The 22,076-nt window shown below is 33.0% G+C and overlaps 2 protein-coding genes and 2 pseudogenes across 3 annotated transcripts; 2 read left to right on the top strand and 2 right to left on the bottom strand.

Moving 5' to 3' along the window:
- The first annotated feature begins 4,698 nt into the window (after positions 1-4,698).
- Positions 4,699-7,486, top strand: LOC137834841 (uncharacterized; annotated as a pseudogene). The gene has a single exon (XR_016520840.1). The product of XR_016520840.1 is annotated as an uncharacterized LOC137834841 (transcript).
- A 42-nt stretch (positions 7,487-7,528) lies between these two features.
- LOC137834843 (dirigent protein 21) lies at positions 7,529-8,377 on the bottom strand. The gene has a single exon (XM_068643063.2). It carries the CDS (start codon positions 8,323-8,325, stop codon positions 7,744-7,746), a length of 582 nt encoding a protein of 193 aa, XP_068499164.2. The 5' UTR covers positions 8,326-8,377; the 3' UTR covers positions 7,529-7,743.
- A 208-nt stretch (positions 8,378-8,585) lies between these two features.
- On the top strand, positions 8,586-9,229 carry LOC137834842 (dirigent protein 21). Its single transcript, XM_068643062.2, has one exon. It carries the CDS (start codon positions 8,636-8,638, stop codon positions 9,203-9,205), a length of 570 nt encoding a protein of 189 aa, XP_068499163.2. The 5' UTR covers positions 8,586-8,635; the 3' UTR covers positions 9,206-9,229.
- Positions 9,230-20,227: 10,998 nt separating this feature from the next.
- Positions 20,228-20,826, bottom strand: LOC137836213 (dirigent protein 21 pseudogene; annotated as a pseudogene).
- Between the last annotated feature and the right edge of the window lie 1,250 nt (positions 20,827-22,076).

Raw genomic sequence — 22,076 nt, 5'->3', positions numbered from 1 at the left:
GATATTAATTATGTATGAAGTATTATTAATATATTAATTAATAATAAATACTTTAATTTGTGCTCATTTGTTTTTAGTTCAGTTTCGGAATTTGGATTCTTTTTATTTGAATAAACATTGGAAAAATATCTCATGACATGATGCGTAAAAGTTTCTCCATTTAGTATTTTTTTTTTAAAAATTGTGGCAGTTTTGGGATATTTATGGATTAGTGTATTGGAATGCATTTTCTTTTACTTATGAATTGGGTCATTTGAAATGTATTTTTTGACTTATGGATTGGTAGATTCAGAATGCATTTTTTTATTTTTGATGTTTTGTAGTTTTTAATAATTTGTTAGAATTTCATGGTAAAATGTTAGTTGGTAGAAATATAGACAATACTGAAAAATTTGTTGAACTCCAGTGTTAATCAATTTTAAGACTCATTGGAAAACATAAACATGTTTTCAAATTGCTAATCTTGCTTTTCATATATAATTATGTGGTTGTAATCAAATTCATAAATCAATAAGTTGTCAATAGTAACTCATTCACTGAATTTGTAGAGTAGAATATTGAAAGGGTGTAGAAGAAATACCCGAAATATAATATTAAAGTGGATGGGTCATTGATGATAACTTATGAAAACCATGTGACCCTTTTGTATGATGTGTGTGTATGTCCACAAACAATGTGACCCTTTTATATGTTTTTAGTTGCATTTCTGTTTTGTAATTTGATGAAGCTACACATTGTTTACATTATTATTTTAAAGGGTAATGAAATTAGTTTCTTACACAATCGTGAGTGAATTTGTTCTTCCGCATTTCTAATAGCCACAATGTACATTTACATATTAATTTATGAATTCGATTACAATGTCATAACTACATATGAAGATCAAACTTTGGTGATTGCATAAGAATGTTTATGTTTATGTTTTTCAATGAGTCTTAAAATTGATTAATAATGAAGTTCAACAAATCCTTTTTCATTGTCCATACTTCTACAAATTTACATCTTATCATAAAATTCTAACAAATTATTGAAAACCACAACCAAACATCAAAAGTCAAAAAATACATTCCGGATCCACCAATAACATAAGTTGAAAATGCATTTCATTTTCATCAATCCATAAGTCAAAAAATACATTATGAATCTACCAATTCATAAGTCAAAAAATACATTCCGGATCCACCAATCCATAAGTCAAAAAATACATTCCAGATCCAACAATCCATAAGTCAAAAAAATTCATTCAAAATTCATCAATCAATAAATTTTTCAAAATCCATATTTCGAACACCTATAAACCTCACAACGGTACCTTTTCAAATAAAAATAAGAAAGCTAATTTTGGTATTTTAAAAAATTAGGAGTGTAGGAAGACACACCCACACTCCGGAAGTGCCACGTGTAAAAGTTTTTGCTTTCAATAAAATATTTTTTTTTTCTTGAAAAAATTGTAGCAGTGAGAAGTGTCAAAATTTTCTTTTTGTGTTCCTTTAAAATGTATTAAGTATAGATTTGTTTGAGGGCCAACTGAACAATTTGGACATTTTTGTTCCAATAAACACTCATTAAGTGCGTTATAGTGCCACTTGTAAAAGTTTATACTTTTACCAATTTTTTTTTTTCATTGCACGGGAAAGGAATATATTGTATTAATTATTTATGGAGTTTTATTTCCTAATTTTAAAGTATAATATTATATAAATGTTGTTTATATAAATGTTAATTGTAATGATAAGTGAGATGTTAGTCATATTTAAACGATTAATTTGTTTTTTGCAAAAAAATTCAACAAATAATTTTTTTATTTTTAAAATTTTCCTTTTTTAATATTTTTAAAAGTCTTTTTTTTTTTAAGTTGTGTATAAGTAAATGATCCATAAATTTAATTTAATGTTATTGTCAATGGTTGTTTTCTTTTAATCATAAAATTTCCTTCCATATTATTATTATTATGACACGATCTTGCTTTTTTTGCATATTATTATTAGGATACGATTTGGTGTATTTATTTAATATAATTATTATTAAAGTTTCATTTTAAAATTGTTCAAAAGACAGTTAACTTTTAAATATTGTTTATTAAAATTCATAAACACGATTTTCTTAACAACCATTGGAATGTTTGAATAATAACAATTTTTGCAACAAAGAGATAATTTTTATCTTATATGATTTGTATATAAATAAGTTTATACAACATATACACAATAAAATTATGAATAATTCTTTTAGCCTCCAACTGTAGTAACTTATATTGTTCTCTGGATACCGTTTTCTTTCCTGCACACACGTTTAAAAACAAAATACTAAATCATTGAATGATGTTCCAAGTGTTATAAGAAAATATAAATGTTAGAAAATCAATATAAATTGTTATGTGTGTTTCTACTGCGAAACAATATTTTGTGTTGAGTATATCAAATTATATCAACACATTAGCAATAACACAGTATATACAGAAATATATAATCCTAATCACATGTTAAAAAATTACTACAAAGTAAAGAATAATAATGTGATAAAAAACACAAAAAGATAACAACAGTACATAGGAAAAATATAATCGTAATGATATGTTAAAAAAATAGTTCAAAATAAAGAATACTAATCATATGTTAAATAATTAGTACAAAATATAGAATACTAACGTGATAATAAGTACTCAATGAACTATATTTAAGTGTTAAGAATTAGTATATATAAATAATACTTGATGTTATACCAACAATAGAAGGAATTTTATATGAACACTATAGAGTGTTAAGTACATATAAATATGCAACACATTAAGTTGTAATCAGATAATGCAATATGTATAAAATTCATGATAAGAAAAGAATTAAAATCACTGTGAGGTGGTTATCTTTTTATGCTTTTGGGTTTTCTTGCAAAATAAATAAGTTCATAAAAAAACAAAGAGAAAACAAGAATATAATAGACATAAATATTAACCATGTTTAAGCAACCTATATGATTGCCCATATAAAATTCAAATAAAATTAAAAAATCTGTCTGATTTTATCAAGATTTAAAATATAGTCTTGAATCCCAAAACTATTACGATACACATTTATTCATATCATTTTCATAACGATGATCCTAATGTGTTGACATGGGTGGTCATCATGTTTAAAAAATATGTTGATCTTCTTCCTGAAGTGAGTGTTTCATGTCCAAAGTTGACAAGTTTTTTAAGAACGTTTCTTATAAGAACTTTGCATTTGACTTGTTTGTTTGAACCATGCAAAATGACATTCTTAAACCTACCTCTTTGAATATAAATGGCAAAAGGAAGAGACAAATTCTACACAACAATAAAAACTAAATATATGCATGTGTGACAAATAAAATTACATTTCAACTAAATATAACTAAACCAAAAGTCTTTTTAAAAAAAATACCAAATGACTTGCGGTGGAGTGGTAAGCAAAAAGGGTTATTGTAAAATGCACCAAGGGTTATTGGGTTCCGACCTTCAATCTCCATAAAAAAATCTATCACAATATGTTTGTTCACCGCATAGGAAGTCAAGTCAAGATATGAAGATTGTAGTAAAAAGGTATGTTACTGTAAATTATATAATTTATTATGAATTACTAATGATTTTTCTCTTTTTAGTGCAATCAATGTATTTAGTGTCATAGGGGTAGATTCACTTCATTGTCACAAAATTTACGTTGGATCTATCCTAAGGTATATATTCACTTCTTCATTAAAACTATTAAGTTTTACTTTTTTTAGTTCAATTAAATTAAGTGTTACTTATATTTCATAATAGTACAATAAGCAATAAGAAAACTTTGAATGTAGTTATTATGTGATGCATGGATGTGGACCATAGCACTTGTGAGGATTATAGACTCTTGGTAGCAGGTATTATGTGATTTAAATGCTCTAACATCTCATTTATATATGCATATTTGTTAGTATAAACACTAATATACTCTTCCATTTCTCAGCTTTTGAAGATTCCGAGCCACTAAGCACACAAAGTCTTGAACAAATCCATCAGAAATGGACCTGCTACTTTCTACAAATTTAGAATCAAAACATACAATGATTTGTAACTTTCTCATGTACATTTTCATTATATTTAAATTATACAATTTCTAGTTTTATTATATTTAATAGTTTATAAATTTGGGAAAAAGTACATTTTATTAAATTTATAAAAAAATTGACACATTTTACACTGGTGCTCCAGACCAGTGTTGTCAAGATCGCGAGTTAACTCGCCGATCTTCCGAGTTTACGATCTTTCCAGGCAAAATCGCGTCAGATCGGAGATGGGATCGGACCATCTCTGGATCGGAGCGATCCAGCGATCCAAGGGCTGGATCGGACGATTCATGGGCCCCAGCGATCCATGACGCGACCCAAATAGAAAACCCTAAATTAATAAAACCCTAATTTTAAAAACTGAAACCCTAATCTGAAACGAAACCCTAATTTTTCTTAACTTGTGTCGCTGATTGTGCTTGTCGCCGCAGCTCTTCTCGTTGACGCCGCCTTCGCGCACCACTGCGTACCACCGCGCACACTCTTGCTCGTCGCCGTCGCCGTCGCCTTCGCGAACCATCGCGAACGTTGCGTTGCGCCGCCGCCGCCTTCGCGCACCACCGCGAACGCTCCGCTTTCGTGCTCTCTCTGCTTCGCGATCGCTCCGCCTTCGTGCTCTCTCCGCTTCGCGATCGCTCCGCCACTGCCTTTCTCTCTGCCACTGCCTTTCGTTAATTTTTGGTGATCATTTATAATGGCTAGTGGAAGAACTGATTCAGCTTGGAAGCACTGTGTGTCTGTTGATGGAAAAACAAGGAACCTAAGGTGTAAATACTGTGATAAAGTACTCACATGAGGGGTTTACAAATTAAAACATCATTTAGCCGGGACTTCAAAGGATGTGGGGGCATGTGTATCAGTGCCTGAAGATGTTAAAAAATCAATGATGGATACTGTTGTTAATCTGCAGCAAAATTTTTTGAAGAAGTCAATCTCTAGAGAAGAGAGTTCAGTGGGACAGACAGAAAGTGGTATAAAAAGATCAATTGAAGAAGAGATTGGGAACTCATCAAATATTTTCAAGAGAAAAGGATCTCAAAGTACTATTAATGCCATTTTCAAGAAGAATGATAGAGAAGATGCATGTCAAGAGATTGCTCGGTTTTTCTACAATAATGCTATCCCTTTTAATGTAGCAAAGAGTGAAGAATTTAAGAGGATGGTTGAGTTAATTGGTAGACATAGTCCCGGATTAAAGCCACCATCCTATTATGAAATAAGAGTGAAATACTTGAAGCAAGAGGTTGAGAAGACAAATCTGATTGTAGAAGAACATAAACTTTTCTGGAAAAAATATGGATGTACAATAATGACAGATGGTTGGACCGATAGGAAGAGGAGGACTATACTGAATTTTTTGGTAAATAGTCCAAGGGGAACGGTCTTTTTGAAGTCTATTGATGCATCTGATATATGCAAGACAACTGACAAAATCTTCAAAATGGTGGATGATATTGTTGAAGAGGTTGGGGAAGAAGATGTCATCCAAATTGTAACGGACAATGCAGCAAATTATAAAGCAGCTGGGGAGTTGTTAATGCAAAAGAGGAAAAAGTTGTATTGGACTCCTTGTGCAGCCCATTGCATTGATCTAATGTTGGAAGATTTTGAAAAGAAAATCCCACTCCATCACGACACAATCGCCAATGGGAAGAAGATTACAACCTACATCTACTCCAGAACTGGTCTTATCTCCTTGTTGCACAAATATAGTGAAGGAAAAGATTTGATAAGACCAGCCAATACTCGCTTTGCCACCTCTTATCTGACTTTAGGATGCTTGAATGATAATAGAGGATCACTTATTAAGATGTTCACATCCTCAGAGTGGCAATCTAGTCAATTTGCAAAAACTAGAGATGGAGGGTTGGTGGAAAATCTGATAATGGACAAGGGATTTTGGAAAAGCATTTTAAATTGCTTGAGGGGTGCTCTTCCCCTGATTAAAGTGCTGCGCATGGTTGATTCAGATGAGAAACCAGCCATGGGATTTATTTATGAAGAGATGGATAGGGCAAAGGAGAAGATACAAAATCTCTTCAATGGAGTTAGTAAAAGGTAATTTACCTATATTTGATTTCTAAATTAGATATACAAACTTGTTTTGGAGATTTATTTATTTGTTTTTATCTTATTTAGCTACACTCCCCTTTGGGAAATCATTGATCGGAGATGGGACAACCAATTGCATAGGCCGTTGCATGCTGCGGGCTATTATCTTAATCCCATGTTACACTATCATCCTGACTTTAAAGTTGATTATGAGGTGAAACGTGGAATGTATGAATGTTTGGAGAGGTTGGTGAGAGACCTTGATGTGATGAGTAAAATTGATTTTCAATTAGAGAGTTTCAAGAGCAAGTCTGGATTGTATGGTACTCCCTTAGCTCAACTTGGACTCAAGACCAAAACTCCATCACAATGGTGGGAATCATATGGTGATGAACATCCAGAACTACAAAGATTTGCAATTAGAGTATTGAGTTTGACTTGTAGTTCATCTGGCTGTGAGCGTAATTGGAGTGCTTTTGAAAGGGTAAGAATTTAGTTCATCTGGCTGTGATTTCATAATTATTTTTTAGATGATCATATGATGTGTTAACTACTTTTATAATTATTTAGGTTCACACTAAGAAAAGAAATCGTTTACACCAAATGACTATGAACGATGTGGTGTTTGTGATGACTAATTCAAGATTGACGAAGAAGAAAGATGTTAGAAAGACAAAAGAATATACGGTTGATGATCTTTCTTCTGATGATGAATGGACTGTGGAGGAAAATGAAACATTACATGGTTTAGATGAAGAAATATTACTTGAAGTTGGAGCTAGTAGAGGAGCAACAATTGAGGTTCCTCCAATTGATGATGATAATGATTTGGAAGTTCCTCCAATTGATGCTAATGAAAATGAAGATTTTTTGGAGGATGAAGATGATTATCCTATGATGAATGCGAATGATTTTGTTGGATAGTTTATTTGTATTAAACATTATCTTGAATCTATTTTCTTTTAATTATGTTATGTATTTGAACCGTTTTATGAATTATGAATCTATGTTAAATTATGTTATGTATTGCAACCATTTCATGAATTATGAATGTATTTTTAATTATCTTATGTATAGTAACTCGAATAGTAACTCTTCCGAGTCGAGTTACGATCCCCGAGTTACGAGTTTTTTTTCCCTCTCCAATCCACCTCCGAGTTACGAGTTTGACAACACTGCTCCAGACCAATGAGTAAGTACAGCACCAGTAATAAAAAGATGGTGGTTACCACTGATCCACAAAATAAAAACATGGAGTTTGTCAACATTCTCCGAAAAAGAACCTGCCAATAAACCCTGAGAAACCGAAACCATTAAAAAGAACTACAAATAACTTACTCAAACTCCTAAAAGAAATTCTACTCTCTTTTTTCTAGATGAAACGTAGATGCATGCGAAATGTGAAAGATGAATCCAAAAAACCCACAAAAAATGTGGTAGATATTGGAATATTTCCATGAACTTCAAGATATATAAAGATGAACCAAGTATGTGGAAGGTAGCAAAAACTACAGAGAGGAATACGTGTATACACAATAACAGAATACGTGTTTAAAGGGAAGAAAGACAGAAAGAAAAGAAGGAAGAGACACGTAAAAGGAAGAAACACTTTCAAATAAATTGCTTCTTAGACTACATTAGTGATGAATGGCGAACAGTGACATTGTACTCCACCACAACATGCTCAGGGGTAGAAAGCTGTTGGAGATCGTTGGCTATAGCATAGCCGGTGGCGAACCTGAAGACGCCAGTGCCACCAACGATGGGCATCTCTTTGTTCAGCTCCGCTATGGGGTTCCTCCCGAGCATGCTCAATGAGCTTCCAGCGTAGTCCCCTTGCATGAAAGCGAAGTTGATGAGCATGAACGCGCCCAGGTCGTTGAGAGAGGCCAGGCCAAAGATCCCCTGGGCCCTCCCAACGGGCTTCGAGCTCAGCTCCGGGCCTTCCGTCATGGGGTTGTCCACGACGAAAGTGGTGCCGAAGCCGTAGGGAACGTTCTTGGGGGTGTCGATGATCTGCACGATGGTGGGGTTGTCGGCGGTTCGAAGGTCATGGTAGAAGAAGTGGATGTGGGTCTGCTTCTGCCAAGATTGGTGGGTCTGTAATGGAAGTTCGATGTGGGATTGGTGAGAGAATGATGCATGAAGATGGGTTGGGAGTGTGGAGAAGAGAGCGAGAGAGAGAAGGAACAAGAATCTAAGTGTAACAATCATTGTTCTTAGGTGTTTGACGTGGAAGATGGGTTGTGTTTGGATAAACTCTTCCCTTATAGAAGAAGATACACCATTTCAGATTTTATTTCAATTCTTTATTACCCATGCATTTCCCACTTGCAAAACGTCACATTCAAGTTCTACACACGTGTATTAAAATATACATAAAAATACAAAGACCACCGATATAACTTTCCTCGAGAAATGCGTGGGTAATAAAGAAATGATATACTTTTTTTTTATAAGTGAAGTGAACCAAACACAACACAAGCTCCTACACATCCAACACCTCATAAACCCTAAACCTAAAATGATTAGTGTGTTTGGATTGTTGTTTGTGGTGTGTAGTCACAGAATAATAGCAATCCAAGGAAAGTTTATAGAAGAATCCCGCATAATCTTACCCACAGAGAGAGTGGAGAGATTCACACATCTGCATTATTATTTCCATGACATCTTCGATGGTGAAGAGCCAACATGTATAACAATCATAGATCCACCAAGGCAGTCTCTTGGTGGATTTGGAGCCACTGTCATGGTGGAACGCCCTTTGACTGAAGGGTCAGAGTTGAGTTCAAAAGAGGTTGGAAGGGCTCAGGGAACTTATGCTTTGGCTTCTCAGCATGATCTTGGATTTCAGATGGTGATGAATTTCTTGTTCAGTGAGGGTGCTTATGAAGGGAGTAGTGTGAGCATGGTTGGGAGGAATGGTGTGTTGGATGAGATCAGAGAAATGCCAATTGTTGGAGGCAGTGGTGCTTTCAGGTTTGCTCGGGGCTATGCACTGGCAAAGACTGTGTGGTCTAATTCTACATCTGGAAATGCTGTTGTTGAGTACAATGTGTGGCTGTATCATTTCTATGAACATGGAATGGAATAAGAAATTTAACATCTTCTATTTGAAGTGTAAAGCTCTAATATTGCATCCAGTTATCATGAAGTTGCTGTGATTTCATATGGAGATGTGAATTTTAATAATTAAGCAAAAGAAAAATGGACACAATTTCTCAAGGTTCTTTTTAATATCTAAAGACTCAAAAGTGAAAGATAGTTAATATCCAATATTCATTATGTATATAGTAAGTGTAATGTACAACTCAAAGAGTCTTGCTTATATCATTCACATGAGTGATTTTATCATGTAACTATATTTGACATTGTAATTGAATGTCAATGAATTAGCTTCTCATATATAAAAAAATGCATAGACATGCTTATATCTCAATCAAACTTAGCCTTGAGCACCATAAATTTAAAAACTATATCCACATTTGAACAATTTGAAATGCTACTAAGACCATATATCAATAGTTATTGAAATACTTAAAACTAGGACTAAACGTCAACAAATGGACAAGTGATGGTATAAAAGGTTTGTTAGTGGAAAAGATAAAAGCTTAATATAATAACATGTGTACCGGTCAATATCGGATATGGAGGGTGGAGATCTCAGCGTCGCCGACCGACATAACCATATTCGTTATGCCTAATAGAAGGTTAACATGATCAAATAGTGATTAAGCATTAGATAATATGCTTTTAATTATGATCTAAAACCCTAATTTGACCCAATAACAAAGGGTCCATAATAATCATATAAAATAGTCACGGGTTTCGAGAAAAATGTATGTCATCATCACACATTACTTACATCGAACATCAAATACCGAGATCTCACTTGAGTGTCAGAGTGTCTTTTGCAGATACTATCTGAACTGAGAGTTTGTGAAGGAATAGGAAACAATAAAAGGAGAGGAGGCAAAAGATAATTGATCGACCGATAAGGATGACAATAGTTCTTTCAATACCAATTCGTTCCAGAATAGAAAAATAATTGATGATGATCTTACTATTTTTTTAATATTTCATTCTAATTTTACTAATAGTATTATTATGTGGTAGAGAAATTGACAACCATATAGACATAAATGCTCTGTGGTTGGTGTGGACATTTGCATAGAGGTGGTCTAAACGGTAGTTAAACCCCTTTTTTATTTGGCATGGTGTGGCAAAATTAGTCGGTTGTGTACCAAAGTGTGAGCTCTACTGCTGCCACGCATAAACATTGACCTGTTATGCCCATGACAGCATTGCTTCATGTTCCTTCCACCACCCAGTCACTAACATACTTTTCATTATGGCTCTATAAATTAGATACCCTGCCCCGTTCCTACAAGAATCACTAATAGTATTATTATGTTATTTGTTCATGACTTTAATTTGTATATTATTTGTTTCAGGAATTAAGTGGTTAAAATCAACATATTGAAGAGGAAAACATAAATTGTAGAGTGCCACTTTTATTATAACTGTTTTTAAGTTGTTTTTAAATTACTTCTATTTGGATGTATGTTTTAAGTGTAAGGCTACATACTAGACGAGTCTGTTTCGATCTCAGTAACCGGACATCCAAGTTAAACAACAATAAGAATAGAGAAAATAAATGTGCAACAACAACATAATTGCGCCACATTCTGAAATATATGAAAAATATCTCTAATTTATCAGACAAAACGAAATAAACTAAAAAATATACCACAAATATAAAGGAACTACCATACACATCAATTAACAACTGATTCAACCCATAAAAGTCAAAACACATAAACCAAACACTATAACTAGAGTTTTCTTTTTATAACTAGAGTTTTCTCTGAAAAAGAAAAGTATATTAACTACTATTAATTTTGACTTATGTTTTAACTTTTATTTGTCATTTGAGTTTATATTTTTTGTTGTAATATTTGGATTTGATTTTAAAAATCTATAAAATATTTTTTTTTAAAATTCGTGGATATCTTTAAATAGGTATCCAAGACGAGTAATGAATAATTTCTATGTGTGTGCCCGACCCCTTGCTATTCTTAAATATGAATGATAATTCTTAAAAAAAGTGAAGATATTCTAATTCTCATCTAAAAGTATCTAATTAATATGATACTTAAGTTAAATATTCTTGGAATAATAATAATAATAATAATAATTAGTGTTTATATAAAAAATTAAGGTACAAAAGACTTTTTATAATATACCTTAAATCTATATATACTAAAATTTAAAACAATTACTATTCAGTAAAAAATAATAGATTAAAAGGAATTCTATCCAATAAGACCTCAAGCCTCAACATATTGGGTAACCTTTTACATTTCAAAAGCACTTGAATAGGTCATTAGGGTGTTTCTTCCTCTCTACACTTTTCTTCCTGCACCCCTACATTCTTTAAAAATACCAAAATTTACCTTTTACAGTTTTAGGTGTTTCCGAAATACTGGTTCCATAAACAAAGAATATATTTCCAAAATAAAAAATCTGAAAGACAAAAAATCATTCGGAAACATTTTTTTTGGAATAATATTTTTATTTCCGATTTATAAATCTGGAATTCATAAAACATATTTCAAAAAAGATGTTTTTGGAAATATTTCGGAAAAAACAATCCGGAAGTATTTTTCTTAAAGGAGCAAAACAGTCTTTTCACAAAGTGAGGGGGTGCAGGAAGAAATTTGTAGAGGTGCAGGAAGAAGTTGCCTAAACATTATTGGTTAAAAGTGATAGTCCACTTGATTGAACTAAGCATTGAAGGGAGCAATGGGTCATTTTCCTACCAAATTACTTATGCTACAATTTAAATGGGCTTAGATTAGTTTATCAATATACTTATGGATCGAATTTTTTTATAAAATAATAATTATATTTTTTAAAATATTAAAAATATTTTGTGTGTAATATCATTTATGTATTAAATAATTATACGTAAAATTAAAATTAGATTTATTAATATAATTTAAACTTAAAAAATATATTTATTTTTTATTTAAATTATTTTTTAAATAATTAGAGTCACATAAAAAGGCTTATAGCCAATTTAAAATAGTAATCGGTTTGACTCAACACAAAATTATTTAATGATCAGCAAATTATATTGCTAACTCTAATTAACTGAAATATTATCTATAAGCTTACAAATAAAACATTGCACTTTGTGAACATATATAAAAGAATCTATAATCATCTTTCAGCTAATAATCTCTTTTGATAAAATTAAATATAATACACCTTTAGGTCTCTATATCTAGAAATTTTTAATTTTAAATATTAGTTTTAAATATTAATCTATACAAAAATAAAGAGATTCTTTTTGTAATTACTTCTTTTGCATAAATAATAATTATTTTTTCCTTTATACTTTAAAAAGAATTCATGTATTTTTTTTTCTTTTTTCAAAGTGAATTAACTACCCACAATAAAATTATAAAATTAATAGAAGTTTTATATATTTTTATGGATTTTTTTTAAAATCCCAAAATAAACTTTAGCAATATTTGTTTGTGTTCATAATTATTATTATTATAATAATATTTTTATTTTATTTTATTATAATAAGAAAAAAATAAACAATGTTTTCTCGTTCTCATCCTTTATTTTTCTCTTAATTGCTCATAAAGATTTATTTATTAACAAATTAAAAAGAAAAACTAATTCATCTTTAAAATCACGAGGTGAAGATAGATAAACTACTCAAAATCATACATAAAGATGTGCAATTTGAAACACTACAAGAAAATCATGAAATATAAACTAATATTAGAAAGACAAAAAAAATAGTTGTTATAGTGACTAAATTAGAGACAATTTTAGAAATTAAAAAAAAAATAGTTTCTATTGTTAAATAGTTTCTAAATTGGTGTCTAGTTAGCTACCAATGTTTTGACTACCAATTATTTAGATTTTAAATTTCGTAGCAAAAATCTTGGTTGCTAATTAGATACCAATTTAGAAACCATTTAAAAATAATAGAAACCAAATTTTGTTTTAGTCTCTAAAATGATCTCTAATTTAGTTATTATAGCAATTAATTATTTTTTGTCTCTAAAATTGATTTCTATTTGTTGATTTTCTTGTAGTGAAGAGAAAAGCTCCATCTCTATAATGGTCACAAACAATTACTAAACCACATTTTTTGTGAATAAAGATCAAAATAACCAATGCATGAAATTCTAATTAAATGTATTTTTATGACAATTCATATGAAACATTCCAATGATGGGTGCATGCTCTTTGTTTGCTGGCTGTGGATTATTTGCAGATTTCTATCTAAGCAATATTATGAGGGCGAACAAACCACATTGAATGATCACATGCTTCTGGGATTGGATTGTTGTGAACAACTAGTTCTCTTATGCATCTTGGATTTTCAAGTATCCAAAAGACTCGTCAAGTTGAACCCATCAAATTCTTAATTTGGATAAGTTATGTAAATACCTATCAAAGATTCAAACTCATTTTTTCTTCTCTTTGTTCTGTTAAAAATAGATATTACCCGTATAGGGTTTGATGGTTGAATTCCCAAAAAATCTTATGAAAAGTTCTAGAAATGTATGAGGAAGACTTGCTTACACACACCCTATCACTTAAGGAAAATTAAGTGTGTAAGATCTTGAACTACATATATGAAATGTAAGGTGAATCTATGATTATATTAAAACTTGGATGATATATATATATATATATATATATATAATGTAATATATGAGGTTTAATACGAATAGTGTGTAAGACATATATTACACTGGTTATTTAATCGGTGTAATATATGTAGTAAATTTTAGGCTTTAAAACGAACAAAATTGGTTTCCCGAGGCGTGAGTAATCACTGTCCGTAAGAACTTATCTGCGGTGTATTGCGCAAGTCCCCCCCGGATACAACAACATCTTCCCGGTAATTTCCGAGGATCAGAACTAGCAAGTTTCTCTTTAAAAGAGTAATACCCAAGTAGAACCCAGAAATATTATAATAATTAAAAGTAAGTGAGGAGAGAGAAAGTGAAATGTAAAAGAAGGTGGGAGGAAGAAGAAGGTGTGAAGAAGATGAAGAAGGTGAAAGTGAGATGCGTTTCCTGAAGGAGGGGAACCCTTGTTTATATAGGCAAAAAGGTAACAGCCCCAAACGGCCACTACCCACGTTCCAGTAGCCATTGGTGGCGCGATTCCAGGTTCTAACGACACCACTTCTTCAACCTCCGAAAAACCAGGCACAGCAGGGGCGAAACGACTTCTCCACTGCAGCAACGATTCCGAAAGACCAGGTGAAGCATTTCAGTTTTGGATTTCGCAACAAAAATCTCAATGTGTTTGATTTTAGGGTTTTCTCGCATGCCCTGTTTTTATTTGCAATACCGCAACTTCGTTTTACAACAATCCCCCACATATTGCAAAAGATAAAACATAGAGATATTGAAACAAAAAGAATATTCTGGGTTCATGTAAGATATAATGCATAAGATCTGGTATAGCAAGCTATATGAACCAGTCTTAGATTAATGAACGTAACACATAGTGTAGTTGGTATAACAAGCTATATGAACCAAGACAGTTAGTATGTGTAAGAGGTTTATCAATCATAATACACCCCCACATTACTTGTTGTTATTGTTGTGTTGCGCTACTAGGCCATGCGCATGCCCGGTATTCATGAGTGCTATAGAGATCTTGCCAAGATCTCATGCAAGCGGCCCCACTTGACACTCATATAGGTGATTTCATCAAGTGTATGCTGCAAATCATACACCACCCATAAGGGATATGAAAATCATTAAAACTCTTTTACCTCTGAATTTTAACTACAAAGTTTATCCTCTCGATAATGCAGTAACTAGCACTTTCACACACACCATAGGAATGGACAGAATTGATTTAAAATCAACATCAGTGCTAGCAGAACTAACAAGTGACTTGATTTTACCCATATGAACCTTATTCATGGGATCTCCAATCACAAAGGTTGGGTTTCCATCACTTGTTTGTTTGTAAGTGACTTAAGTCCCATTCCCCTCGATGTTTCTAAAATCATTTTTCTCCCTAGGGGTTTAGTCAGAGGATCTGCCAAATTCCATTCTGACTTGACATAGTCAATAGAAATCGTTCCACTCTTTAACAGTTGTTTCACCAAATTATGTCTCAATTGTATATGTCTATTCTTTCCATTGTAGCTTTTATTTTTAGCTATAGCTATTGCCGATTGGCAATCACAATGCATTGATACAGATGGGGTTGGTTTCATTCCTAAAGGAATGTTTGCTAAGAAGTTTTTCAACCACTCAGCTTCACTACCAGCCATTTCTAGAGTAACAAACTCAGATTCCATTGTTGATCTTGCAATAATAGTTTGCCTGACTGATCTCCATGTAACTGCACCACCCCCAAGTGTAAATACATAACCACTAGTGGATTTTGTCTCATCTGAATCAGAGATCCAGTTAACATCACTGTACCCTTCTAGCACAGCGGGAAATCCACTATATTCAATGGCATAATCCATTGTACCTCTCAAGTATTTCATGAGTCTCGCAAGTGCATCCCAATGATCCTGACTAGGACATTGAGTGTATCTACTCAATCTACCTACTGCATAAGCAATATCTAGTCTAGAAAAACTCATTAAATGCAATAAGCTCCCAATTATCTGGGCATACTGAGTTTGAGAAATAGATTCTCCTCTGTTCTTCTTTAATTTGGGTTTAGCATCATAAGGGGTGCTCACTGACTTAAAGTCATAGTAACCAAACTTCTTTAGAAGTTTTTCAGTGTATTTTTCTTGGGATAGTAATATACTATCTCCCTTTCTTATGATTTTAACTCCTAAAATCACACTTGCTTCACCCATGTCTTTCATCTCAAACTTAGATCCAAGAAACAATTTTGTTTGAAAAACTATATCATTGCATGTACCAAAGATTAGCATGTCATCCACATACAAACATATAATGACATATTCACCATTTTCAGATCTAGAATACAACATTTATCAACATCATTGGTAGAAAAACCTTCACAAAGTAAAACATTATCAAGTTTTTCATGCCATTGTTTTGGTGCTTGTTTCAAACCATACAAAGATTTTAAAAGTTTGCATACTTTTTCCTTTTGACCTGGAACTACACATCCTTCAGGTTGAGTCATATAAATTTCCTCTTCTAATTCACCATTCAGAAAAGTTGTTTTAACATCCATTTAGTGAATTACTAACTTATGGATAGATGCTAAGGCTAGCAATACACGGATAGAGGAAATCCTAGTAATAGGTGCAAAAGTATCAAGGTAATCTATGTTATGTTTTTGAGTAAAACCTTTAGCAACTAATCTTGCCTTATATTTCTCTACGGATCCATCAGGATGGTACTTCTTCTTAAAGATCCACTTACAACCAATGGGCTTTGCTCCTTTAGGCAGATCTACTAAGGTCCATGTATTATTTTTCTTAATTGAATCAAGCTCAGTTTTAATGGCCTTATCCCAATGTTTAGCATCAGGAGCACTAATAGCTTCTACAAAACTTATTGGATCATTCTCAACTAAATAAGTATAAAAGTCATCTCCAAAAGATGTTTCCTTTATCTGTCTTTTACTTCTCCTAACATCCTCACTCAAGGTATCACTAGCACTATCTATAGGTTGTTCAGATGTACCACTACTCTTTAAAGGAAAGATGTGTTCAAAGAACTCAGCGTTTTTCGTCTCTACTATAGTGTTACGTTCAATTATATCACTATTAAGGACTAGAAACCTATAGGCAACACTATGTTCTGCATATCCTAAGAACATACAATTAGATGTTTTAGAGCCTATTTTCCTTTTCTTAGGATCAGGTAACATCACTTTAGCTAAACACCCCCACACTCTTAGGTATTTCAGGTTAGGTTGATAACCTTTCCAAAACTCATAGGGTGTTTTACCAGTTTTCCTATGTGGCATCCTATTTTGTAAAAAACACGCAGTAAACAAAGATTCACCCCATAAATTATCAGGAGCATTAGAACTAATAAGCATGACATTCATCATTTCTTTAAGAGTCCTATTTTTCCTTTCAGCTACTCCATTAGACTCAGGTGAATATGGTGGGGTTACTTCATGAATAATACCTTCTTTTACACAATAATCATTAAATAAAACATATTCACCACCTCTATCTGACCTAATTCTCTTAATTTTCTTATTCAGTTGATTTTCTACTTCCGCTTTATAAGTTAAAAACATGTCAAAAGCTTCATCCTTATGTTTAATTACATACACTTTGGTGTATCTAGAAAAATCATCTATAAAGGTTACAAAATAATTTTTACCACCTCTAGACATGATTTGTTTTAAATCAGCAAGGTCGGTATGAATTAAACCAAGAATTTCAATTTGACGTTCTACAGAGTGACATATTTTCTTCGTTATTTTAGATTCTACGCATACATCACATTTACTACATTGTTTGTCATGCATGTTGATTAATCCTAGACGTTGCAATTTTATAACATACGAAGAATTCACATATCCTAATATAGCATGCCATATATCATACGAGTCAACAATATAAGCAGAAGATTTAGATTCATTCATAATTTCAGAAATGTTTAATACAAAAAGGCCTTGATCACAATATCTCTTTCCCACAAAAACATTGTTTTTTGTCATAACAATCTTGTCAGATTCAAATGACACTTTAACCCCAACTTTACTTAGCAATGCCACAGAGACCAAATTAACTCTAATTGATGGCACATGTAGCACATCATTCAAAGCCAGAGTTTTCCCAGATGTGAGCTTCATAAGAACTTTTCCTTTTCCTAGGACAGGAGTTGTCCTGGAGTCACCGAGATATACTTGTTCTTCTCCATCCCCCACACTTGTGTAGGAGGTAAACACATTTCTATTTGCACAGATGTGTCGGGTAGCCCTAGAGTCTACCACTCATTTGCTCACATTTGTCACAAGGTTTACTTGTGAAACGACTGCCACAATAGTATCTTCCCCTTCGACTAGATTTGCCTTAGGAGGATAGTCGTTTTTGGCCCTATGTCTGCACTGAGGTGCATGATGGCCTGACTTTCCACAAACAAAGCAATTACCCTTTTTCTTGAAAGTGGGGTTAGTTCCACTGGGACGAGAGAATTTGTTATTAGGTTTCTTTTTGTGATCAAATTTTTTCTCGTACCTTTTTTGAGCTAGTTTGTCTTCTATCATGTTTGCTTTGGCAGACAAAGCTTTGGCCTTTGCAGCAACGCACTCCTTCCTGTTTGTGTCTTCGATGATGATGTGGGTGATCATATCTGATAGAGACATATGTTTCTGTCTGTGCTTCAGTTGTTGTTTATAATCCGTCCAAGATTGCGAGAGCTTTTCGATCAAGAGTTTGGACACGAATTCATCCGACAAGTTTATGCTTTCAATTTTGATATCTTCAATCAACTTGTGATATTCGTTTATCTGGATTTTGAAGTCTTTGCCTTCGAACATCAACCAGCGGTAGTAGTTTGCAATTACGAACCTTTGTCTGACGATGTCTTCGGCAGTATATTTGAGGATAAGAGAATCCCAAATATCTTTCGCATTCTTATAAGAAGCATAAACATCGAACAGATCGTTAGATAACACACTGAATAAAGTGTGACGACATACCTTATTCGCATGGATCCAATCATCAACTTGCTTCGTAGTCGTGGTTGAGTCGGGTTTGACAGTTGTAAGTGCAAGAGCAACTCCGTACATGTCCAATAGGGTGGACACACATTCTTGCCAACGTCGGAAGTTCTAACCGGTGAAAACTTCAATTTTGGAGACATCCGGAAATGGTTTCGCAAAAATGGTTTGCGTTGCGGAAACAACATTTGACGGTCCCGGAGCAATGTTGTCGTTGTTGTTCAGATTTTCAGCCATAAGTCCTTACGATTGTAGTAAAATTTAGGCTTTAAAACGAACAAAATTGGTTTCCCGAGGCATGAGTAATCACTGTCCGTATGAACTTATCCGCGGTGTATTGCGCAAGTCCCCCAGGATACAACAGCATCTTCCCGGTAATTTCCGAGGATCAGAACAAGCAAGTTTCTCTTTAAAAGAGTAATACCCAAATAAAACGCAGAAAAATTATGATAATTAAAAGTAAGTGAGTTGAGAGAAAGTGAAAAGTAAAAGAAGGTGGGAGGAAGAAGAAGGTGTGAAGAAGATGAAGAAGGTGAAAGTGAGATGCGTTTCCTGAAGGAGGGGAACCCTTGTTTATATAGGGAAAAAGGTAACAGCCCCAATCGGCCACTACCCACGTTCCAGCAACCATTGGTGATGCGATTCCAGATTCTAACGGCACCACTTCTTCAACCTCCGAAAAACTAGGCACAGCAGGGGCGGAATGACTTTTTCAACATTTTTTGAGTAATAATAAAAAATAAGGTTCTTAACATTTCAAATTGTTAGTTTTGGCCAGGTGAGCACTTGCAACAGTAACATTTCAATTTTGAATTTCGCAAACAAAAATCTAAATGCCTTTGATTTTAGGATTTTCTCGTATGCTCTGTTTTTATTTGCAGTACCGCACATACGATACATATTAAATCCTATATTATATTAGTTGACTTAGTAATCGTTCGTATAATAGGATTAATCTGATAGTTTAACTCGTCTTATATATAATTAATTGATATTTTACCATGTTCTCTCCGTCTATGTAGGATGACTATAAAATAATTTCTAGAACCGATGTAAAGCATTGCTCAAATGTTATCAAATGTTGAAATCAGGATAAGGATTAAAATGATCGTCAAGTGAATGAGTCTCCGAAAGTTCAAAAGTGAATCCAAAAAACTCAGAATAAGCATTGGATATTTCTTCTGAGTAAGTGATGTTGCACCAGTAACCAATGAGTAAGTAGAGCAACAGTAATAAAGAGACGGTGGTTACCACTGATCCACAAAATAAAACCTGGAATTTATCAACATTCTCCCAAAAAAGAACCTGCTAATAATCCACGAGAAGCCGAAACCATGAAAAAGAACTACAAATAACTTACTCAAACTCCTAAAAACAAATATACTTTTTTTCATAGAAGCATGCGAGATGTGAAAGATGAATCCAATAAAAAGCCACAAAAATGTGGTAGAAGATGACATTAGTGATGGCGCACAGTGATATTGTACTCCACCACATAATGATCATAGGTAGAAAGGTGATCGACGGTGTTGGCTATAGCATAGCCGGTGGCGAACCTGAAGACGCCAGTGCCACCAACGATGGGCATCTCTCTGTTCTGCTCCTCTATGGGGTTCCTCCCGAGCATGCTCAACGAGCTTCCAGCGTAGTCCCCTTCCTTGAAAGCGAAGGTGATGAGCATGAAGGAGGCCAGCTCGTTGACAGAGGCCATGCCAAAGATCCCCTGGGCCCTCCCAACGGCCTTCGAGCTCAGCTCCGGGCCTTCCGTCATGGGATCGTCCATCATGAAAGTGGTGCCGAAGCCGTTGTGGACGTTCTTGGGGGTGTCGACGATCTGCACGATGGAGGGGCTGTTGGCGGTTCGAAGGTCATGGTAGAAGAAGTGGACGTGGGTCTGCTTCTGCCACGATTGGTGGGTCTGTGAGGGAAGTTCGATGTGGGAGTGGTGAGAGAATGATGCATGAAGATGGGTTGGGAGTGTGGAGAAGAGAGTGAGAGAGAGAGAAGGAACAAGAATCTAAGAGGAACAACCATTGTTTTGTTCTTAGGTCTTAGACTCTTTAAGATGGTTGTGTTTGGATAAAGTGTTCTTATATATACAAAAAGAAATAGCGTTTCATAATTAAATTATATTTTTCTTAAATAAGTTTTTAAGATTTAAGTCAAATAAAATAATATATATATATATATATATATATATATATATATATATATATATATATATATATATATATATATGAGACACTTGCATGAACAAAACGTCACATTGAAATTCTCGACACGTGTATTAAATTTATATATATGACTTTCAATCTTGAAAATTGGTCTTTGTATTTTTATATTTGTTTTTTGTTTTAAATAAATTTGAGAGTACTGTTTTTAATTTGTCTCGAAGGAATATAATATATAAAAATATGAAAGTTATTTATTAAAGTTTAGAGATTATCTTAAAGTAAAATATTAAGGATTAAGTTGAAGTTGTTTCTTGTATTTAAAACGCTCACCACGCTCTGCGCCACTGTATCAGGGTGCCTTATGATACTTTGCAATAGTAGGTGTGGGTCAAATATTTTTTATTTTTAAATAAAAACTTTAATGTGAGACATCACTATGCAACTTAAGATCTTAGCTAGGCTGATACCTCAAATAACAATAATCATTTATTATCACATGAAAAAAATATTATTAAACAAAAAAAATAAAAATACAAAAATATGGGAGAATTAGACAAAAACTCATATGTTAACAAAAACGATACAATGGTATATTATACCTATTCATAAAGAATTCTAAGAACAAATATTTTTGTGCTTCTGTAATATTTTATTTTATTATGTGATATTGTTTTATTTTTATCATTACAATTTTGAAATTTTATTTTAATTTATTAAATTTTAAACTATGTTATTATTATTATTATTATTTTAACTGTAACGTATCTAGTATAGATTCATATGTAATTAAATAATTCAAACTTCACACACTCACACTAAATCTAAAGTCCTATAATATTAGGCGGAAAATTTTAAAAACAAAAGGAGGGAAGAAAAATTTGAATTTAACATTCAAATTTAGATCATGATCTAATCAATGGCCTAGTTTGGTTTATATTTCTTATGCTAGTAAGATATTGTGATGGTATCTATAGATACTGACACGGACACTGATACGACACGTACTACAAGAAAAAGTATTTTTAGAAACTAAATTTTTGGTTTCTAAAATGATAAAATTAGTCACTAACTTAATTAGAGACTAATTTAGAAACTAATAGTTTTAAGTGG

The sequence above is a fragment of the Phaseolus vulgaris genome, chromosome 5 (assembly GCF_051622355.1).
Source record: "Phaseolus vulgaris cultivar YP4 chromosome 5, ASM5162235v1, whole genome shotgun sequence".
In the NCBI taxonomy this organism is placed as follows: Eukaryota; Viridiplantae; Streptophyta; class Magnoliopsida; order Fabales; family Fabaceae; genus Phaseolus; species Phaseolus vulgaris.
The sequence above is the reverse complement of the archived record's forward strand: the minus strand, read 5'-3'. Positions and strand labels throughout refer to the sequence as shown.